Source organism: Athene cunicularia (assembly GCF_003259725.1).
Source record: "Athene cunicularia isolate RWA chromosome 2 unlocalized genomic scaffold, athCun1 chr2_part1, whole genome shotgun sequence".
NCBI classification, from domain to species: domain Eukaryota; kingdom Metazoa; phylum Chordata; class Aves; order Strigiformes; family Strigidae; genus Athene; species Athene cunicularia.
In genome coordinates, this window is record NW_020799095.1 from 84,903,681 (window position 1) to 84,919,413 (window position 15,733).

A 15,733-nucleotide genomic window follows, 5' to 3' on the forward strand; every position below is an offset into this window, starting at 1 on the left:
CACACTGCATATACTAAGCTACAGTTCCATTAAAAAGTCCATTTAGCAGTAACCTACTCAAAAGATCAACCACCACTTTGTGCTTCTTGGGCAAGGGTGACCCCTCTGCCCTCACTATTATAACATTAATCCAGTCACAAGACTGCTATAGCAATGCTGTTCTCCCTTCACAGATGTCACAGGAAAGGGCAATTGACTCTTAACTGTTTCAGTTATTAGGAATCCCACAGTATTCCTGGCTGTCTTCAGGAGATTTCTTCTAGTTTTGTTCAGGAATGAACACTTCAGAAACACTGCTCACTTATCAGACTATAAAAATATTAATTTTACAACCTACCCTACTCATAAGGATCTAGGGGTGCTGCAAGTTGAGAACAGTATTGTTTTAATTTTCTACTAGTGTTTCCCCAACTGTAGTATGACAACACTCCATATATATTCATAAATGCAATATTGTTATATGAAGAGAAAACTATATAAACATAGATATATAATAAAGATGGACCTTACATATAAATATTGTATATGCTCACCCAAGGCTTCTCACAAGCTTTGCAAATTCTAAGAGACACGTATCTGAAGGCAGACGAAGTTGTCCTTCAGCCAAAGCTAGCTGACAGTCTTCAAATGTATAGTCTGTCACTGAAACACCCAATGCCCTTGAATAAACCGAAGAAACACAGTAAGAGATATAATCTAAGCAAACTGAGCAAATCTTTTTTTTTTTTTAATATCAAGAAATCCTGTAACAATTATACTCTCTATTCTGAAGAACTATAAAGAACAACCCATAAAAGAAAGTTCACATACAAAGAATGTAATATGGTACTCTACCCATTGCAGAACATCTATTTTGACTTTATAAAGTACATGAAAATGTAAAAGAGCACAAGGGAAGAAGTAGGCAGCGCACAGACGTTCAAATTCCTTAATATTTTCATAGAGAATAACAAAAGTTTCAAAATTATTAATCTAGAGCAAACACATATTTATTAATAATTCTATTAAATATTTATATTATTATTACATTACATTATATATACACATTATAATAAATCAATAATCACTTGAACAGGACAATTATTACCTTCAGGTAATATTAAAATTATACAACAGGCAACATTTCTCTACAGAGAACGGCAAGAACATAAAGTATGAAAGCAAGCAGAGTTAAAACTCCAAGCAAAAATGTTAAGTGTTTGACATAAGAAAGATAGAAGAAAAAATACTCCCAAGTTTCTATATGCCAAACAATTAAGTCCTCATTTTTTATTTACTTCTAACTTGATGCTCTCTAGCAGCACCAAAAGATACTTCAAGGAAATCCTGATATTGTAGTTGCAGTGCATTTGTTGCGTCAAAGTTGAGACACTTTGGTTTGGAAGAAACCTTTGAGAACTCAGTGTACAAAAGATGCGATTTAGAAAAGCAAGCACTGCTCCATGAGTGCACATGCCATGTTTTCCATTATACTTGATTTTACTTATATTAGTACAGAACACTATCTCCTTTGTGCAGCCTTTTCTAGTTTGATGAAAAGTCTTCACAAAAATTTATTTCTTGACTTACCTTCATTCTTTTCATCTACAGGTTCTTCTACCTTACTACTAACAACTTTTATTCATCTGTGAAGTTAATATACAGTAATGGCAAGACTGATAAAAAAACCCAAGGCATGCCACAGTCACTTTGGCTTTGATGAAAACTCTACACTTTACTATAGACAGTTTGATCCGTAATGGCAGTTACCTCCTGTACAATAACCACTTAATTTCTGTTAAGTAGCCTCTTCCCCAGAATCTCATTACAAGACCTTTGAATGTCAATGTAAATAACATAAGCCAGTTCTCTTATCCACCAATTAATTGTCAAACTTCAGGAATTCTAATACACTAGTAAGACATACACTTAACATTAAGGCTACTGATCAGGGTTTCTCTCTTATTTCTAAGGCTAAGTCAAATCTTCAGGAAGAACAGCTCAGTATTAAAGATCAGAAGTACCAAATATGTACCAAAAATCAGATTTTTTTTTTTTTATAAGTTACTTATGAATAAAACAAGGACATACAGGGTAGTGATTCTACATGAAGAACTTCCCCAGCCCCCAAAGAAACAACAAACAGGAAGGAACAAAAGGAAAAAGCCAACTAAACCAAAAAGATACAGGTATATAGAAAAGGTATCTTAAAATCCTGCAGACTGGTGAAGGTTGGATTGCTCATATGGGTGATCCTAAGCAATTAAATTCAGTTTCTCCCAATTTTTCGCTTCTTGATCTGTTCCTGTTTCATCCCTCTACTCCTCCTATGAAAAGTGTCAGTATCTGCAAATCAGTAAACCACTTCAATGGAATGGACAAGAGGTTCTTGCAATACCATATTTCATCCTGTAGGCTTATGGCTAACATTGTAATGAACTTTGTGTAAAATCCAGATGATTAAATCCCCCATGCTGTGGGGATTTAAATCAGTTTCCAAGTTCCACCTGACTTAGAGATCAGGTATTGCAGGTCTTTTCAATACTCATATGATATTCAATATAGCATTGTATTACACTATATAAAGTCATTAGTATTATACAATACAAAATACATTTTCCTTGAAAGATGAAAAAGGGGTGAATTAAAGAAGAAGAGTCTATCCTGCCAGTTTAGAATACTTCCTATTCGCTTTTGTTCTGTGTGCACACTAGACCATCCTTGTAAACTTCCCTGTCAACTGTCAGTGAAATAGCTGAACTCTTAGGCCAGCAAGGATACACTATAAGCAGTACTATCCAGAGTGGCTTACTGAAAAGAATGCAGTAATAACCAAAGCCCTTATCCAGCCAGGCACATTACACCACATTTCATCAGATCTCAAGGCAACAGTAGGTATAGCACACAACAGAAATACAGGAACTTGTGGGTGATCAGCTGAAGCATACAGCAACTACACAGAAAAGGGGAAGCTGGTTAAAAATAAGGTAGAAGAAGAAACTGAAAGGGTAGTGTTCATTTGTGAGTACAACAGACCAGGCAAGTTATCAAAAAAGATTCTAAAAGGACAAAAAAATACCCAGTATGACTCAGCAAATGATTAAAGGTGGCAATTAGACTGTAAATACTTTTTTTTTTTTTTAAAAAAAAAAAACCCACATGTTCTCACAAGGAAAACTGAGAAGACAAACAAGTTAAAACATAACCATAAGGTGGCAAGCCACAGCAAGAAACAATAGGTTGTTAAAACTAAAAGGTAGAAGCTTTTCAAGCACATCAAAAGAAAGATGACTAAGAAAGATCAGGCTGCTCAACCTGGCAGGAGGGTAGAAGCCTGACTATCACCCCAGAATGAATGTCAGATTTAAATAACTTCTTCTAAATAATAGTCTTCAAACATGTTGAAGGAGCCTAACCAAAGAGGAATTAAAAATCAAACCAAAAAGTAACAACCAACTGACCAAAGGCAAACTTATGATACAGAATAAGTTTCAAACAAAAGCAGGGATCATCTCAGACTCAGCAAAATCGCAAGGGAAAAATACAACCTGTATCTTTTTATAGCTGTGCGCACCCCTCACAGAAGGAGCGGTATGTGGGTCAGACTTAGTGCTATCAGTACAGGAAAATGCCCATTACAGTTAATGCCTGCATGTATGCCCAGTGTCAACACATACACAAAACAGGATTGAGACAGATAAAAGCATCTTCTCTTGCACTCCTGATGACAGTTTTCCAGACTTTGGACTTCCAAATAAACCCCCAAAAAAACAAACAAAAAAACCCCCAAACAAACAAAAAAAAGAACCGAACCAGCATGTTTATATATACATCCAGACTTGGAGAATTACAAAGATCAAAAGTAAAGAAGGGGAAGAAACAACTTTTGCTCAACATAAAGTTCATAGGGTCAATCAGGGCCAGAGAAATTAAGAGTTCAAGGGACTCCTGAGTTCAGAAGATAAATCACAGGCTGTATAGGGCTAGCAGTTTAATACAAAAGGACCATGATTTCAGCTCAGAATGTTGAAGAAATTGAAGCTGGGTAACACATAAAGTTCATTATTTGTGCTGACACTTGTGAATATTTCAATTTCTTACAATAAAGACTGACATACTAGAGTTCACTGTAAAGCCTGGGTAAAACTGCAACTCCCAGGACTTTTTACAGAACCAGTTAAACTATTCTAATTTATCTCCAGGGCAATCTTTCTGTACTTTAGTTCAAGTGCTAGGGGAAGAAAAAAAAAAAAAAAAAAAAGGAGATGGAAATTGCAATTGCAACCCAATTTTTTTAGTAAACTAGCAATATAACAGATTTTCCCAGATCTTCATTTGGAAGCTCCACACCCCCACACCCACCCCCCTTCTTTTCTTCATACTACCTCTGCTTTCACAGTCAGTTAATCTGAGGCTGGCCTTTTTAATGTTCAGCAATTTTACATGGCCAGGCATGCATGTCTGGCTTGACATACCTTGAGACTTTTTCCCTCCCTACCTTCCCTGAAATGCTGGCTATTTACCTTTCATGATATCACACTACATGAAATTCCAAAGTCAGCAAGTCACTACAAAAAAAATAAAAGCAAACCACAGTCAAACCAAAAACCCAAAAGCCCTCCTGCAAACCCAATCTGTTACACACAACAGTTGTACTTGTTATACCCTGACTTCTCACACCAAACAGCTCCCTATGTCTAACACTTGTGCAGTCATAAAAATAAATTATCAAGTTTCTCATTTTCTGCATACCAATCCACTACGCATGCAAAATTCTGAACATAAAACAGAATGTCACTTCTGTAATATTATGCAAAGTGAGAGAAAATAGCACAAGCAATATTGTGACATTCTGAATGGATGCTTCAACAAAAACATTTTCAAAATGTTTTACATAGTTAATAAGAAGATCTGTGAACTAATCTAGAAAATATCCCACAGGCTTGCTCAAAAAAAACCCCCTTTAAATCGGCTATAATTTTTATAGGGTGTTGAAAAGAAAACATTAAAAAGATATTACATTTGGTATTTTACTTGACTATCATATGTTTAGGAAAAAGACATACAAAACATGGTGGACAAATAACCCTGGCTTCTAGTAGTCATCTGTATGAGAACTTACTGAACCAGAGACTATTTGTGCCACTATGTTTTAGAATCAAGATGTACCAAATTTTTTACAGTATATCTCAGCTCTGATTAATTCATTTTATGCATCTAGTAGTGAATGCCACAAATTTGTACATGTTTTAATTCCATTTCATTTCATCTGATTTACTGTTGAGTGCTTGCTATCTCTTTGCTGTGGAAAGTAACAGACTTACCTTGCTATGAGTTTCCAGAACATTCATGATTTTATTGACCTTCAAAACAGACTTCCACTTCTTTTTGTCTTTTTCCTTCTTTCTTTCCCAAGCTGAAGAGCTTTCACCTATTTAGTTTTGGAAGGCCAGGGTAGATAGCCCCTTTCTCTCCTTGGACTACTACTACTTTGTGACATTCTCCAAGTAAATGAAGGTCCAGTCATAAGAGTCTGGAGTTCACTTCAAGAATATAGTATCACATGATGGTTTATTTTTAGACAGAAAAAGAAGCTGCTAACAACTGCATTTATCCCTTGTGTTTAGAAAATGGGTCCTTGAAATTAGTGGTCTTGTAGGCTTATGTATCACAATTCCTCAAGAAGTGAAAAATGAAGCAGGTTCTCTGTGTTGTCAGCATTCAAAAATCTAGGTGAAATCAGACTGTTGCAAAAATATTATTTAACTTTAAAAAATTTATTTCTTCCTTGAGAAAAACTTAGCAAGAAGCTGCATAGAGTCAACCCTGTTCACTAACTACGCTTGCCTAATTGCCACACTTACAGGACTCACTGAAATAAAGAGTTCAGAGTGTAGTTCTCATTTTTGTAGAGCACCTGAAACCTAAGAAAATGGATGCTTATTAACTCCAGCACTTCGGTAATTCCACTTACACTGATCATATCTTTGACCATATAAAAATGTCAGAGTGCTGAATTTTATTAAAGTTGAGTGCTGAGCATCCAACCAGTGTTTCTGCAGAATCACATATAAAGCTTCAGACAGCATAGGCACAGAACACAGCAGTTTTTCCAAAGTGAGATTTAATTGGCCACTGAACATACAACAAATAGCCATGAGATCGACCAGTAAGCTACTGTAAACCCACATCCTGAAGGCTATTCTTTCTTCAGCAGCTAGCATTACCATATCACATACAGTGGCAGAGATCACATTCTGATACTGTAAAAGCCTGTGAGGAAAAGATATATCTGATTTTGACTATGTAGTAGATGACAAAAGGTGAAATGGACACAGAAGACTATGTGTACTATCTTTTGCCTTCATCAGCATGCTGGAAAAAACAATTCATTTCTCAAAAGCAAAAACGTAATCCTCATGTGTCAAGCTGATAAGCTTTAACAGTATGATGTGCGCCAACAAGGAGAAAGTGATCCTGGCAAGGATTTGACAGAGAAAACATAAGACAGACAGATGTTTCCAAGTTCCATGCCTAACACTCTGCACTTTAATTGATTTGAGCATCTACTGTAAATATAAAAATATGTCTTTAGATGTTTGTGCAAGTGGAGAAGAAAAACAAAGTTACTGAAAGAATACAACCACACTATGACATTTTGGTATTTCTACAGGAAGTCTGCTTTTCCAGGCTCACCACAAAAACTTCAAAACTCCTGGCTAGCATCATCTAAGTAGCTATAATTCTGAGTTCTAACACCAGAAAAAAATAAATCTCAAATCAGGAATGCTGACAGAACTTCAGTTCTGAGGTGCTTGTAGTTTTGAAAAACAAAGGGGCAAAGGTGTCCAGTTTCTATTAGGTTTCAGTCTAAACATCTGCCATACGCATAAAAAAAACCCAAAGTTGCAATATTTTAAATATTGCAATAATATTTTAACTTGCATTTTTTCCAAATTGTACCATCTAAACCATATTCTTCTTTCTTTTGAAGATAGTTTCTATAAGAGAAACTAACAAACTAAAGCAACATAAATTTGTTTGTATGTTAATAACTGATCAACAGGTCTGTGTATATTTATCTAAGCAGTTAATGTCTGTAATTATGGGTGAAGTTACTTCAGAATTACACAAAAATCCTGCAGTGTAGATTTTCATAATTAGCTGCCTGAACTACCATTGGCTTATTTGTGTACAAAATTAACAGTGCTAAGTACATGCAATAACTGGAAGCTGAGCTACTGACATACTCCTCTTAAATATATCTGAGCCCTAATGGCTGGTAAGGTAACAAATTATTACATTTTGTATTGCAAGTAGGAGTGGAAGAGTTACCTACTACTTCTTTAAAGCAGTGTTTCTATAACCTAAACAGTATTTTGACTGCTTGACAACTATCAGATATTTCCCAGAATAAAAGTACTAATGAAAATTTAGGTGTTCAAGAATCTATTCAACAGGCAAAAGGCTACAATCCCACAATGAAAATAGACAACTAACTTTTTTTTAGGGAAAAAAACCCCAAACAAACCACAAAATGGGTAGCAGTAAATTAGAAACTATATTCATAACAACAACATGGAATGGTAAAGACAGAGAAAAAGTTGCAATTGATGCGGCTAAGAAGCATGTTTTTAAAGCATAAGAAAAAATATAAACAGCGACATTACTGAGAATAGTAAAGTTGCCAAGGGAAAAAAAAAGCTGTTATATGCAATACTTTACAGTAGGAAACAATTAAGATGACATATCTTATGAATAAAAAATAATTACCTTCCAATGCTTTAACAGTGGTAGATACATCTCCTTTACCACTGAGAAATTTTTAGAAATAAATTCTTATCATGGCAAGGTCAGATGATTTGTTCCTAATAATTCTAGAAGAGCTGGGAGTGAAGCCTCAGGTCTACACACCGACAATTTTACAACACTATTATAGTTCCAGTAAATCAAGAGTTAATACTTTGAAGATATTAAAAAAAGTAACAACATAGGACAGAAAACATAACACTCAACTAGAAAACATATAGAAGAAACCGTTATGTACTGATATTAATAAATTAACATATCAAAATAGTCCCCACTGACTACCATCAATATAAGGTGATAATAGCTCATGCACATGAAGACCAAAATGACAATTTTACAATTGTAATACTTACAAAAATAAGCCAACATAATATGTATCTACACGGCATGACTTACTAGTATGATGCCTTCAGAACTGTATTAGAGCAATAAAGAACATATGAAATTAATTAAAATTTAAGATATCACTGAATTTTATTTACTTATTTTAAATGGAGAACCTGCATGGACTGTTGCCATATTTAAAAGCACTCAACACTTTTAGTGATTTGGAAGTGACTCTAAACACACTTCCTGATAGCATGTTATGGATGAGAAGCATATCCACTAAACAGAGTAGCAGTCAGAACAAGGCCAGAAAGACCAAAAGAGACCGACTCACTCAGAGTAGGTTGTATGAGAAAATCAAACACAAAGCATACTGATAGGGAATAAGGAGGAGGCCATACTCTAAACAGTGGATTAATCTAATCGGCACATACTTTTTGTGCAGAATAAGAAAATGATCCAAAGGAAGACAAGCATGGAGTAACTATGTCAGCAGCACTGGCTATCCTGAATGAGTAATTCCAGTTCTGATTACACAGATAACAAAACAAACAGGGATCTGAGTGGCTGTAACAAGACTGCACATTATTCTAGTTTTTGGCCCAATGTTATTGAATAAATATCTGTCAAGAAGAAAAAGGTTGAAGATCACAGACATTAAAATACTGGTAATTGCACAGGTGAGATTAAGAAACCCTTTTAGAAAAAACTTTGGATTTTTAAAGATGCCATAAAGTGACCAGCCACTATTGTCTTGGATCTTGGTCATCCTCCCAAGGAGGACTGCAGTGAAGATACCACTAGAGGTTAGAGTTGCAGTAAGCAGCCACAGGTGCAACTTAAAGGTCTGCAGAAGTTGTGATTTTTAAACTCATTTTCTACATGACACAGTGTCCTTTTAAAAATGGAAATGTATCACATGGATTCTTGTGGAATTTAGTGACAGGTCAGTGTATAAATACTGAAAAACCTCATATTACAACTCAAATAAAACATAAAGTAAATAAGTAATAATTAAATAATAAATAATTAAAACAAAGTTTTAAGGTTTGTGAAATGAGGTCCTGAAAAGCAACAGGAAATCATTCTTGCATAATAGTAATCCAGACTGAGTAACTTCTGGTCACAACACTCACATTAGTGAGATGATCACCCCCAACATGGTGGTTGTGGTTTAACCCCAGTCAGCAACTAAGCACCCCACAGCGGCTCTCTCACTCCCCTCACAGCAGGATGGTGGAGAAAAATCAGAAGATTAAAAGTGAGAAAATTCATGGGTTGAAATAAAGACAGTTTAATAGGGAAAGCAAAAGCCCCATGCACAAGCAAAGCAAAACAAGGGATTCATCCACTGCTCCCCATTGGCAGGCAGGCTCTCAGCCATCTCCAGGACAGCAAGGCTCCATCACACGTAATGGTGACTTGGGAAGACAAACACCATCACTCCAAACGTCCCCCCTTCCTCCTTCTTCCCCCAGCTCTATATGCTGAGCATGATGTCATATGGTCTGGGATATCCCTTTGGTCAGTTGGGGTCAGCTGTCCCAGCTGTGTCCTCTCCCAACTTGCTGTGCACCCCCAGCCTACTCACTGGTGGGGTGGGGGGAGAAGCAGAAAAAGCCTTGATGCTGTGTAAGCTCTGCTCAGCAGTAACTGAAAGATCCCTGTGTTATCAACACTGTTACCAGCACAAACCCAAAACACAGCCCCATACTAGCTACTATGAAGAAAGTTACCTCTGTCCCAGCCAAAACCAGCACAATGGCCCAGGAAAAACAAACCAGTGTGTTCATACTCAAATGGCTGGTATATGGCAGCAGAGAAGGTAAATGATACAAATGGTGCGTTAACACTTGAACACATGTTCAAGAATATACAATCCTTGTCATCCCAAATGAGAAGAAATACAATAAAGACCTGTAGAGTGCTACAGCAGTTAAAAAGTGGCATCTCCTTTGTTACTGGTATGGCTGCCTGCTCCTGAAGCACAGAACAGTTATGCTTGAAGTTCCTGGCACGAGAGCCAAAAGGCAAGGCTCACTTTGGGTTTCACTTTTTGGACAAATAAATTTATCTGTCCTGCAAGAACCTCATGACATGAGGAAGCAAGCCTCTGTGAATGAAAGCATCTCCTTTGTCAAATATTCAATTTATATATAAGTAAACAGGAGCTATCTAGAGACCTCCATCACCCACATCTGTGGCTGCCCACAGAAAAGCTAAACAAATAAGGCTAAACCAAAAATTCTCCAGAGTCAACAAGCAGAAGCAGCATAAGAATCAGACATCCTGTCAAGTGCTTTGTTCAACACTTAATAGAACCTGTTCGTGAGACAAGATTACAATGAAGGCAAAGAGATTTCAGGAGTGGAAATCATATCTATTGTTGCACTCTACAAGGTCTATCAATGCCCTTTGAAATCAGGGGTAAGACACAAGGTTTTGCCATGACACTGGTTCTGGCTCACAAATACATTATTATCTGGGACTGCCACCGCTTCTGCTGTAAAATATCCAGTAGGATTACTCTTCTTCCAGAAAAATATGAAGGGGAGGAAGGGGAAAAAAAGACATCTAAACAGATTCTGAAGTGACTTCTTGACATCAAAATGGTACACTGCCACCAATTCCATCTTCAAGAAAAGGAAACAAATCTAGATGAAGCAGTAATACTGTCCTTTACTCAGCTATGCAGAGTGCAATGCTAGCACCAAATAGCACCTGAGGGGCTAGAGTTGCAACTGCTACAGCTCCAGAACAGACCGACAGCATCTGAGCTGGTATCTTCTGTACCAAAAGCCACATGAATGAATTGGAAGAGTTTGGGGAACTGCCACTAAAAAATAAGCATCTGGAAGTAGTCAGTCGTAAATAAATTCTGGCTATGTTGATGTTATTTTACCTTGGTCTACAGTAATCCACAGTATCCAGACATCATCATTCTGTCTCATTCCCATATGCATTTTAACTTCTGAACTTCGATATCCAATCACATTTATTTTCCTTTCAAATTGACACGGCATCTACAGCACCTTCTTCATCAAAAAGCAAGTCATATTCACTATCTCCCATTCTGACAGTCTTCCCTTTAGACCTGCATTGTACTTCTGTTACCCCAAATGCCTAATTCTTCAGAGGCAGGAAGGAGAAACAAAAGGATGAGGAAAATAACACCTCCTATGAACACACAGAAGGGAAAGCTTTCAACATGCCCATGGTTGTAAACTTCTGTAGGTTGTCAAAATTTCTGTCATCTGATTGGAACAAAGTTCAGAATAAAGGTTTAGTAACATGGCTTTCTACCCAAAGTCTGAGGAAAACACTTTTATGTAGTGCCAGCTGACTGTCTTAAGTGAACTACAAAAGTCTTTGAGGCCACTGCAACTTTGAGACAGGTTGATTCACACAGGTCCTTTTGTTTTTTCTTTTGTGAGAAATGTTCTTTTGTACAATGGATTGAGTATTGATCTACTGTTGTATTATAGGCCAAACATCCTTAAGGAAACTCAGAGCTGAGTTCTTCTTACAAATGAGAGAAGAGTGACCCGTTTCTATCTACAAACTTGCCTTTGGCTGAAACTGGTAACTTATAAACAGAAGTTACACAAGAAAATTAAGATTTCATAAATTCTTTCAAAATCAGGATTATTAAAATTCATAAATTCTTCAAGAGTTATTAATGATCATAGACGTGAGGGTTCTCTGTCAATACTGAGAACATCCACTGACTGAAAGATTTACTGAAAGGACAAAAAAAAAGAATGAAAAAGAGAGGTTAATCAAAAAATAAAACAGAAGAGAATGAAGGTCTGTATTCAATGTTGACTTTATCATACACTAGAGAAGTGTTATGTCATAACATTAATGTTCAACTTCAATTAGTTCGCAGTGTATCAGTACTCTATTTCCAACAGAAGCAGCTTTTCTGTGCTTTACTATTTGAAATGAGAGGCTAACAATGAATACATGAAACTATTCTCAACCTCATTAAAAAAGGTCACAGCTTAAAATACAACCTCAATAGCACAAATTCAGATTCATTAACTTTCATAAAATTCAACTATAGCTTCCTCCCCAGAAGACTACATACCCACAGCAGTGAGCAGAACTGGCTTGTTATATGAAGACACGTTAAAAAAACCAAAACCAAAACTAAAGTCCTACAGTTCTTGCTGTGTTTGTGGCTCGCTGGCCTACGCAGAGAGGAAGGCAACTGCTATATAAGAAGTTTTGTACACACTAATGCAGACTACAAGCTTCTTTGCAAGCAGACAACTACATTGACTTGAATTTTCTTGATCCTAAGATTAAAGCCACAGATCTATTTTTAATTCCACATTATAACATACTTACTCTGCCATTACACGTCTGACGTTATTGGCATATAACACTGGATTTTTTCTTTCTTCTTCTGAAGGAATATACACAGGTAGAAACTGCATACAGAGAACTGAATTATACTAAGAATATTTAACATTTTAAACAATCTCTATTATAGCACTACAGTGAAAAAAGTATACACTTTGTTGCTACCTACAAAATTATATTAACAAAAGGACTACAAAAATTTAAAAATTGAACACTTAAATGCTTAAAAATGTGTCATACTTCTAGAAATTCATATAACAGTGACTCTGCTCATTTCTTACCTCATGGAACCCGAGTTTTATCCTCTTCTCATAAGTGAGACCAGGAATTTTTAAAGCATTTAAAAACACTAGCAGTTTCTTGCACAAAGTTTTCTCTTACAGCCTGTATTATTCAGCTCATTCCAGATTATCAAGAAAAGGACCTGTTACATGAACATTGTTCTATAGTTTAAATATAAAGAATTCAAATTCTCAGGACAGCAGGTATTTATTGTGCCCCCTGCACATTTTGAATCATATATAACTGCTTAATGTACACATCAGAAGTCTTTTTAACTTCTGTTGTTGGAAGTTTTGAAAAATTTCTCCTTCAAATTGACACTATTTATTAATACTCAACTGAAAGAGAAACTCAAAATAAATGCACATGGCCACAGAATCACAGAACACTTGACATATGAAAGGGAGAATTAAACCTGAACTGCTGGAGATCTACAACAGAAAAGGCAGCTTACAAAGTGGGATGGCATATACTAAAAGACTTTCCAGCTTTTGGCAGTGTTTTTAAGTGTTTGTTAAAACATGATGTAAGCCCCAAGATCATGGCCAGTCTCATTTATAAAAACCCTCAAAATATCTCACTTCTGCCAAGTAACTATCTTCTAGATAGAAGGAACAAGAAGGGATCACTCTGATTCCCACCCCTGCTCAGTATCAGACAGACAATTCCCTTAGTAGTGCAGTGAGGTAATTTACGCACTAAGTAAACAAAATGTTCATAATTCTGTGGAAAACTTCTGAAGCAGAAACCGAAGTTGTAATAAGCTTAGTTATATTCCATACAATTACCTATGGGTAGTATAAAATGGGAATTGTGATCCAGCAATTTCACACTGGTCTTTAAAACAGAAAATAACAAGTGGGAAATTAATACAAAGTTAATCATTTAAGCAAATACTTATCAACACCTATAAAGGCAGCTCTATTTTCAGACTTGCGTACTGGTATGATCAGCAATTGCCAGTAAATTTTTATCTGTTTCTTAGAGGTAACTCAGTGATGGACAAATCTTAAATTTAGTTTGGGTTTTCCTATAGTTTTCCCTGTATGTGCCACTGCAACTGAAAACATGACTCCTGTCTTCTATATTTACAAGCAGGTGTGACAGCCTGATATGATGCAGTATACAAAGAAACAAAGACCGTGAAGCTAGCAGACAGAAAAATTGTTCCCTGAAGTTCCAAGCCCAATTCTATTTCTTTCACTTTGGGTTGCAAATTGCTATTAAGTTATTCATTCAAACACAGAACAAGTTCAAATACGAGGCAATTTAAAAAATGTTCTACATGTCTGTGCCTAACTGGACAGAACTAGCATGATCATTTCAGCACCACTAACAACAGTAAGAGAAGAACACTCAGCTGCTGCAGATTGTGATAGATATATGAACACTGAAGCTGACAGGCCAGTAAAAAAACCTGACATGAGCCAAACCAAACTCAATGCACAGGTGATCACATACCCTTTCTTCTTCACAAGATTGCTTGCATGTCAGTTCCAAGTACAGGATGGATGGGCGGCCCAATATTTATAGTAACCTATCATAAAACCTACATAGATGCTTGCTTCTCAATATACATGACATGTATGGTATGCCAGAACATATATTATATGCAGAGAAGCCCATACTAACAAATTTCAGATCCTGACTGCTGGCTGTTAGACCTTACAAGCTATCACTTAACTAAAACCAACTGCAGTTCTGTTGCTTTGCTGTACACCTCCCTGAGTTACTGGATCTTCAGCAATAATTCTTGTATCAAGGCTGGTTGGTATTTGCCAGTATCCATGTGCTGATGGAAAAGCCAATAAGCTTTGGAGACCAGGGGAAAACCATGACTTTGAACACAGAACTCCTCATTTTTTCCCCTACATTCCTAAATCTGCATCACTTCCTTACAAAAACAGATTCAACAAGTTAGTCTCAAGTACTCTGCCTCATACTTGCAAGCAGCTTTGCAGACAGTTCTGCTCTTCTACCCTCTGCCAGCTCCTGCTTTAGTACAGTGTATTTCAGAAAGTCACTAGCTTTTTTTAATTTTTTTTTTCTCAAAAGAGAAGGCCAAAGATCATAACTTGTCCTTGAGCAAGTTCTGTATGTGCTCCAGAAACTCAGCATCTGCTAGCAGCTGCTGTCTCAAAAATCAAGAAAGCTCAGCAGCATTCGCTTCTGTGTGAAAGAACCCATTTTACTTGCCTAGGGCAGAAAACCATGTTCCGAGATAGATTAAAAATCCTGCCAATCAGTTGGTTTGCCTTGCTCCTGAATGAGGCAGTTGCTCCCTGGCCCTTCTACCAAAAACATGTTACTCTTTCGGAAATAAGATATTTGATATATTTTTTTAAATACATATACTTTTAATAGCTGAAAATATGCCACTAAAGTGATATCAGTAACCACAAATTTCTACAAGATATGACTGTTCAGTGGCTGGTATTTTATGCATTCATTATTTCTGAGAAAAATTTATAGCATAAACAAACACTGAGCATAGCAATGATAATTACTGTGATTAACATGTTACTATTGTGTCTATATATATACATAATATGTATATGTGCATATGTATATATGTAAGAGTTCTTTCTATTAATTTACCTGGCTATCAGTAAGAGATGAGTAGCTACTTCATCATTAAGATACGTTAGCAAAATAACTCCAGAACATCTGTCAAATATCATATATAACACCTTTAAAACATGATCTAGTGGAAGGTGTCCCAGCCCATGTCAGGGGGGTTGGAACTAGATGATCTCTAAGGTCCCTTCAATCTCAAACCATTCTATGATTCTATGAAAACACCATACTTCTCCACAAAAACGTAGAGTAATTACATTTTTGTGGAGAAGTATGGTGTTTTCATAGAATCACAGATTACTCTCTGTAAAATGCATATGGACAACAATTTAAAATGAAATGTTTTGCATTTTCACTAAAATAGTCTTCAGCCTTAGGGTCACGTAGTATT

The 15,733-nt window shown here is 36.3% G+C and overlaps 1 protein-coding gene across 1 annotated transcript in view; it reads right to left on the reverse strand.

Annotated features, from left to right (window-relative positions):
- The window catches only part of LPCAT1 (lysophosphatidylcholine acyltransferase 1), a 61,702-nt gene that overhangs the window by 21,095 nt on the left and 24,874 nt on the right, over window positions 1–15,733 (reverse strand). The window contains exons 8-9 of the mRNA XM_026842784.1: window positions 12,469–12,551; window positions 534–659 (exon numbers count right to left, since the gene is read on the reverse strand). Coding sequence (XP_026698585.1) covers window positions 534–659; window positions 12,469–12,551 — 209 coding nt within the window. The remainder of the gene's footprint in view (window positions 1–533; window positions 660–12,468; window positions 12,552–15,733) is intronic.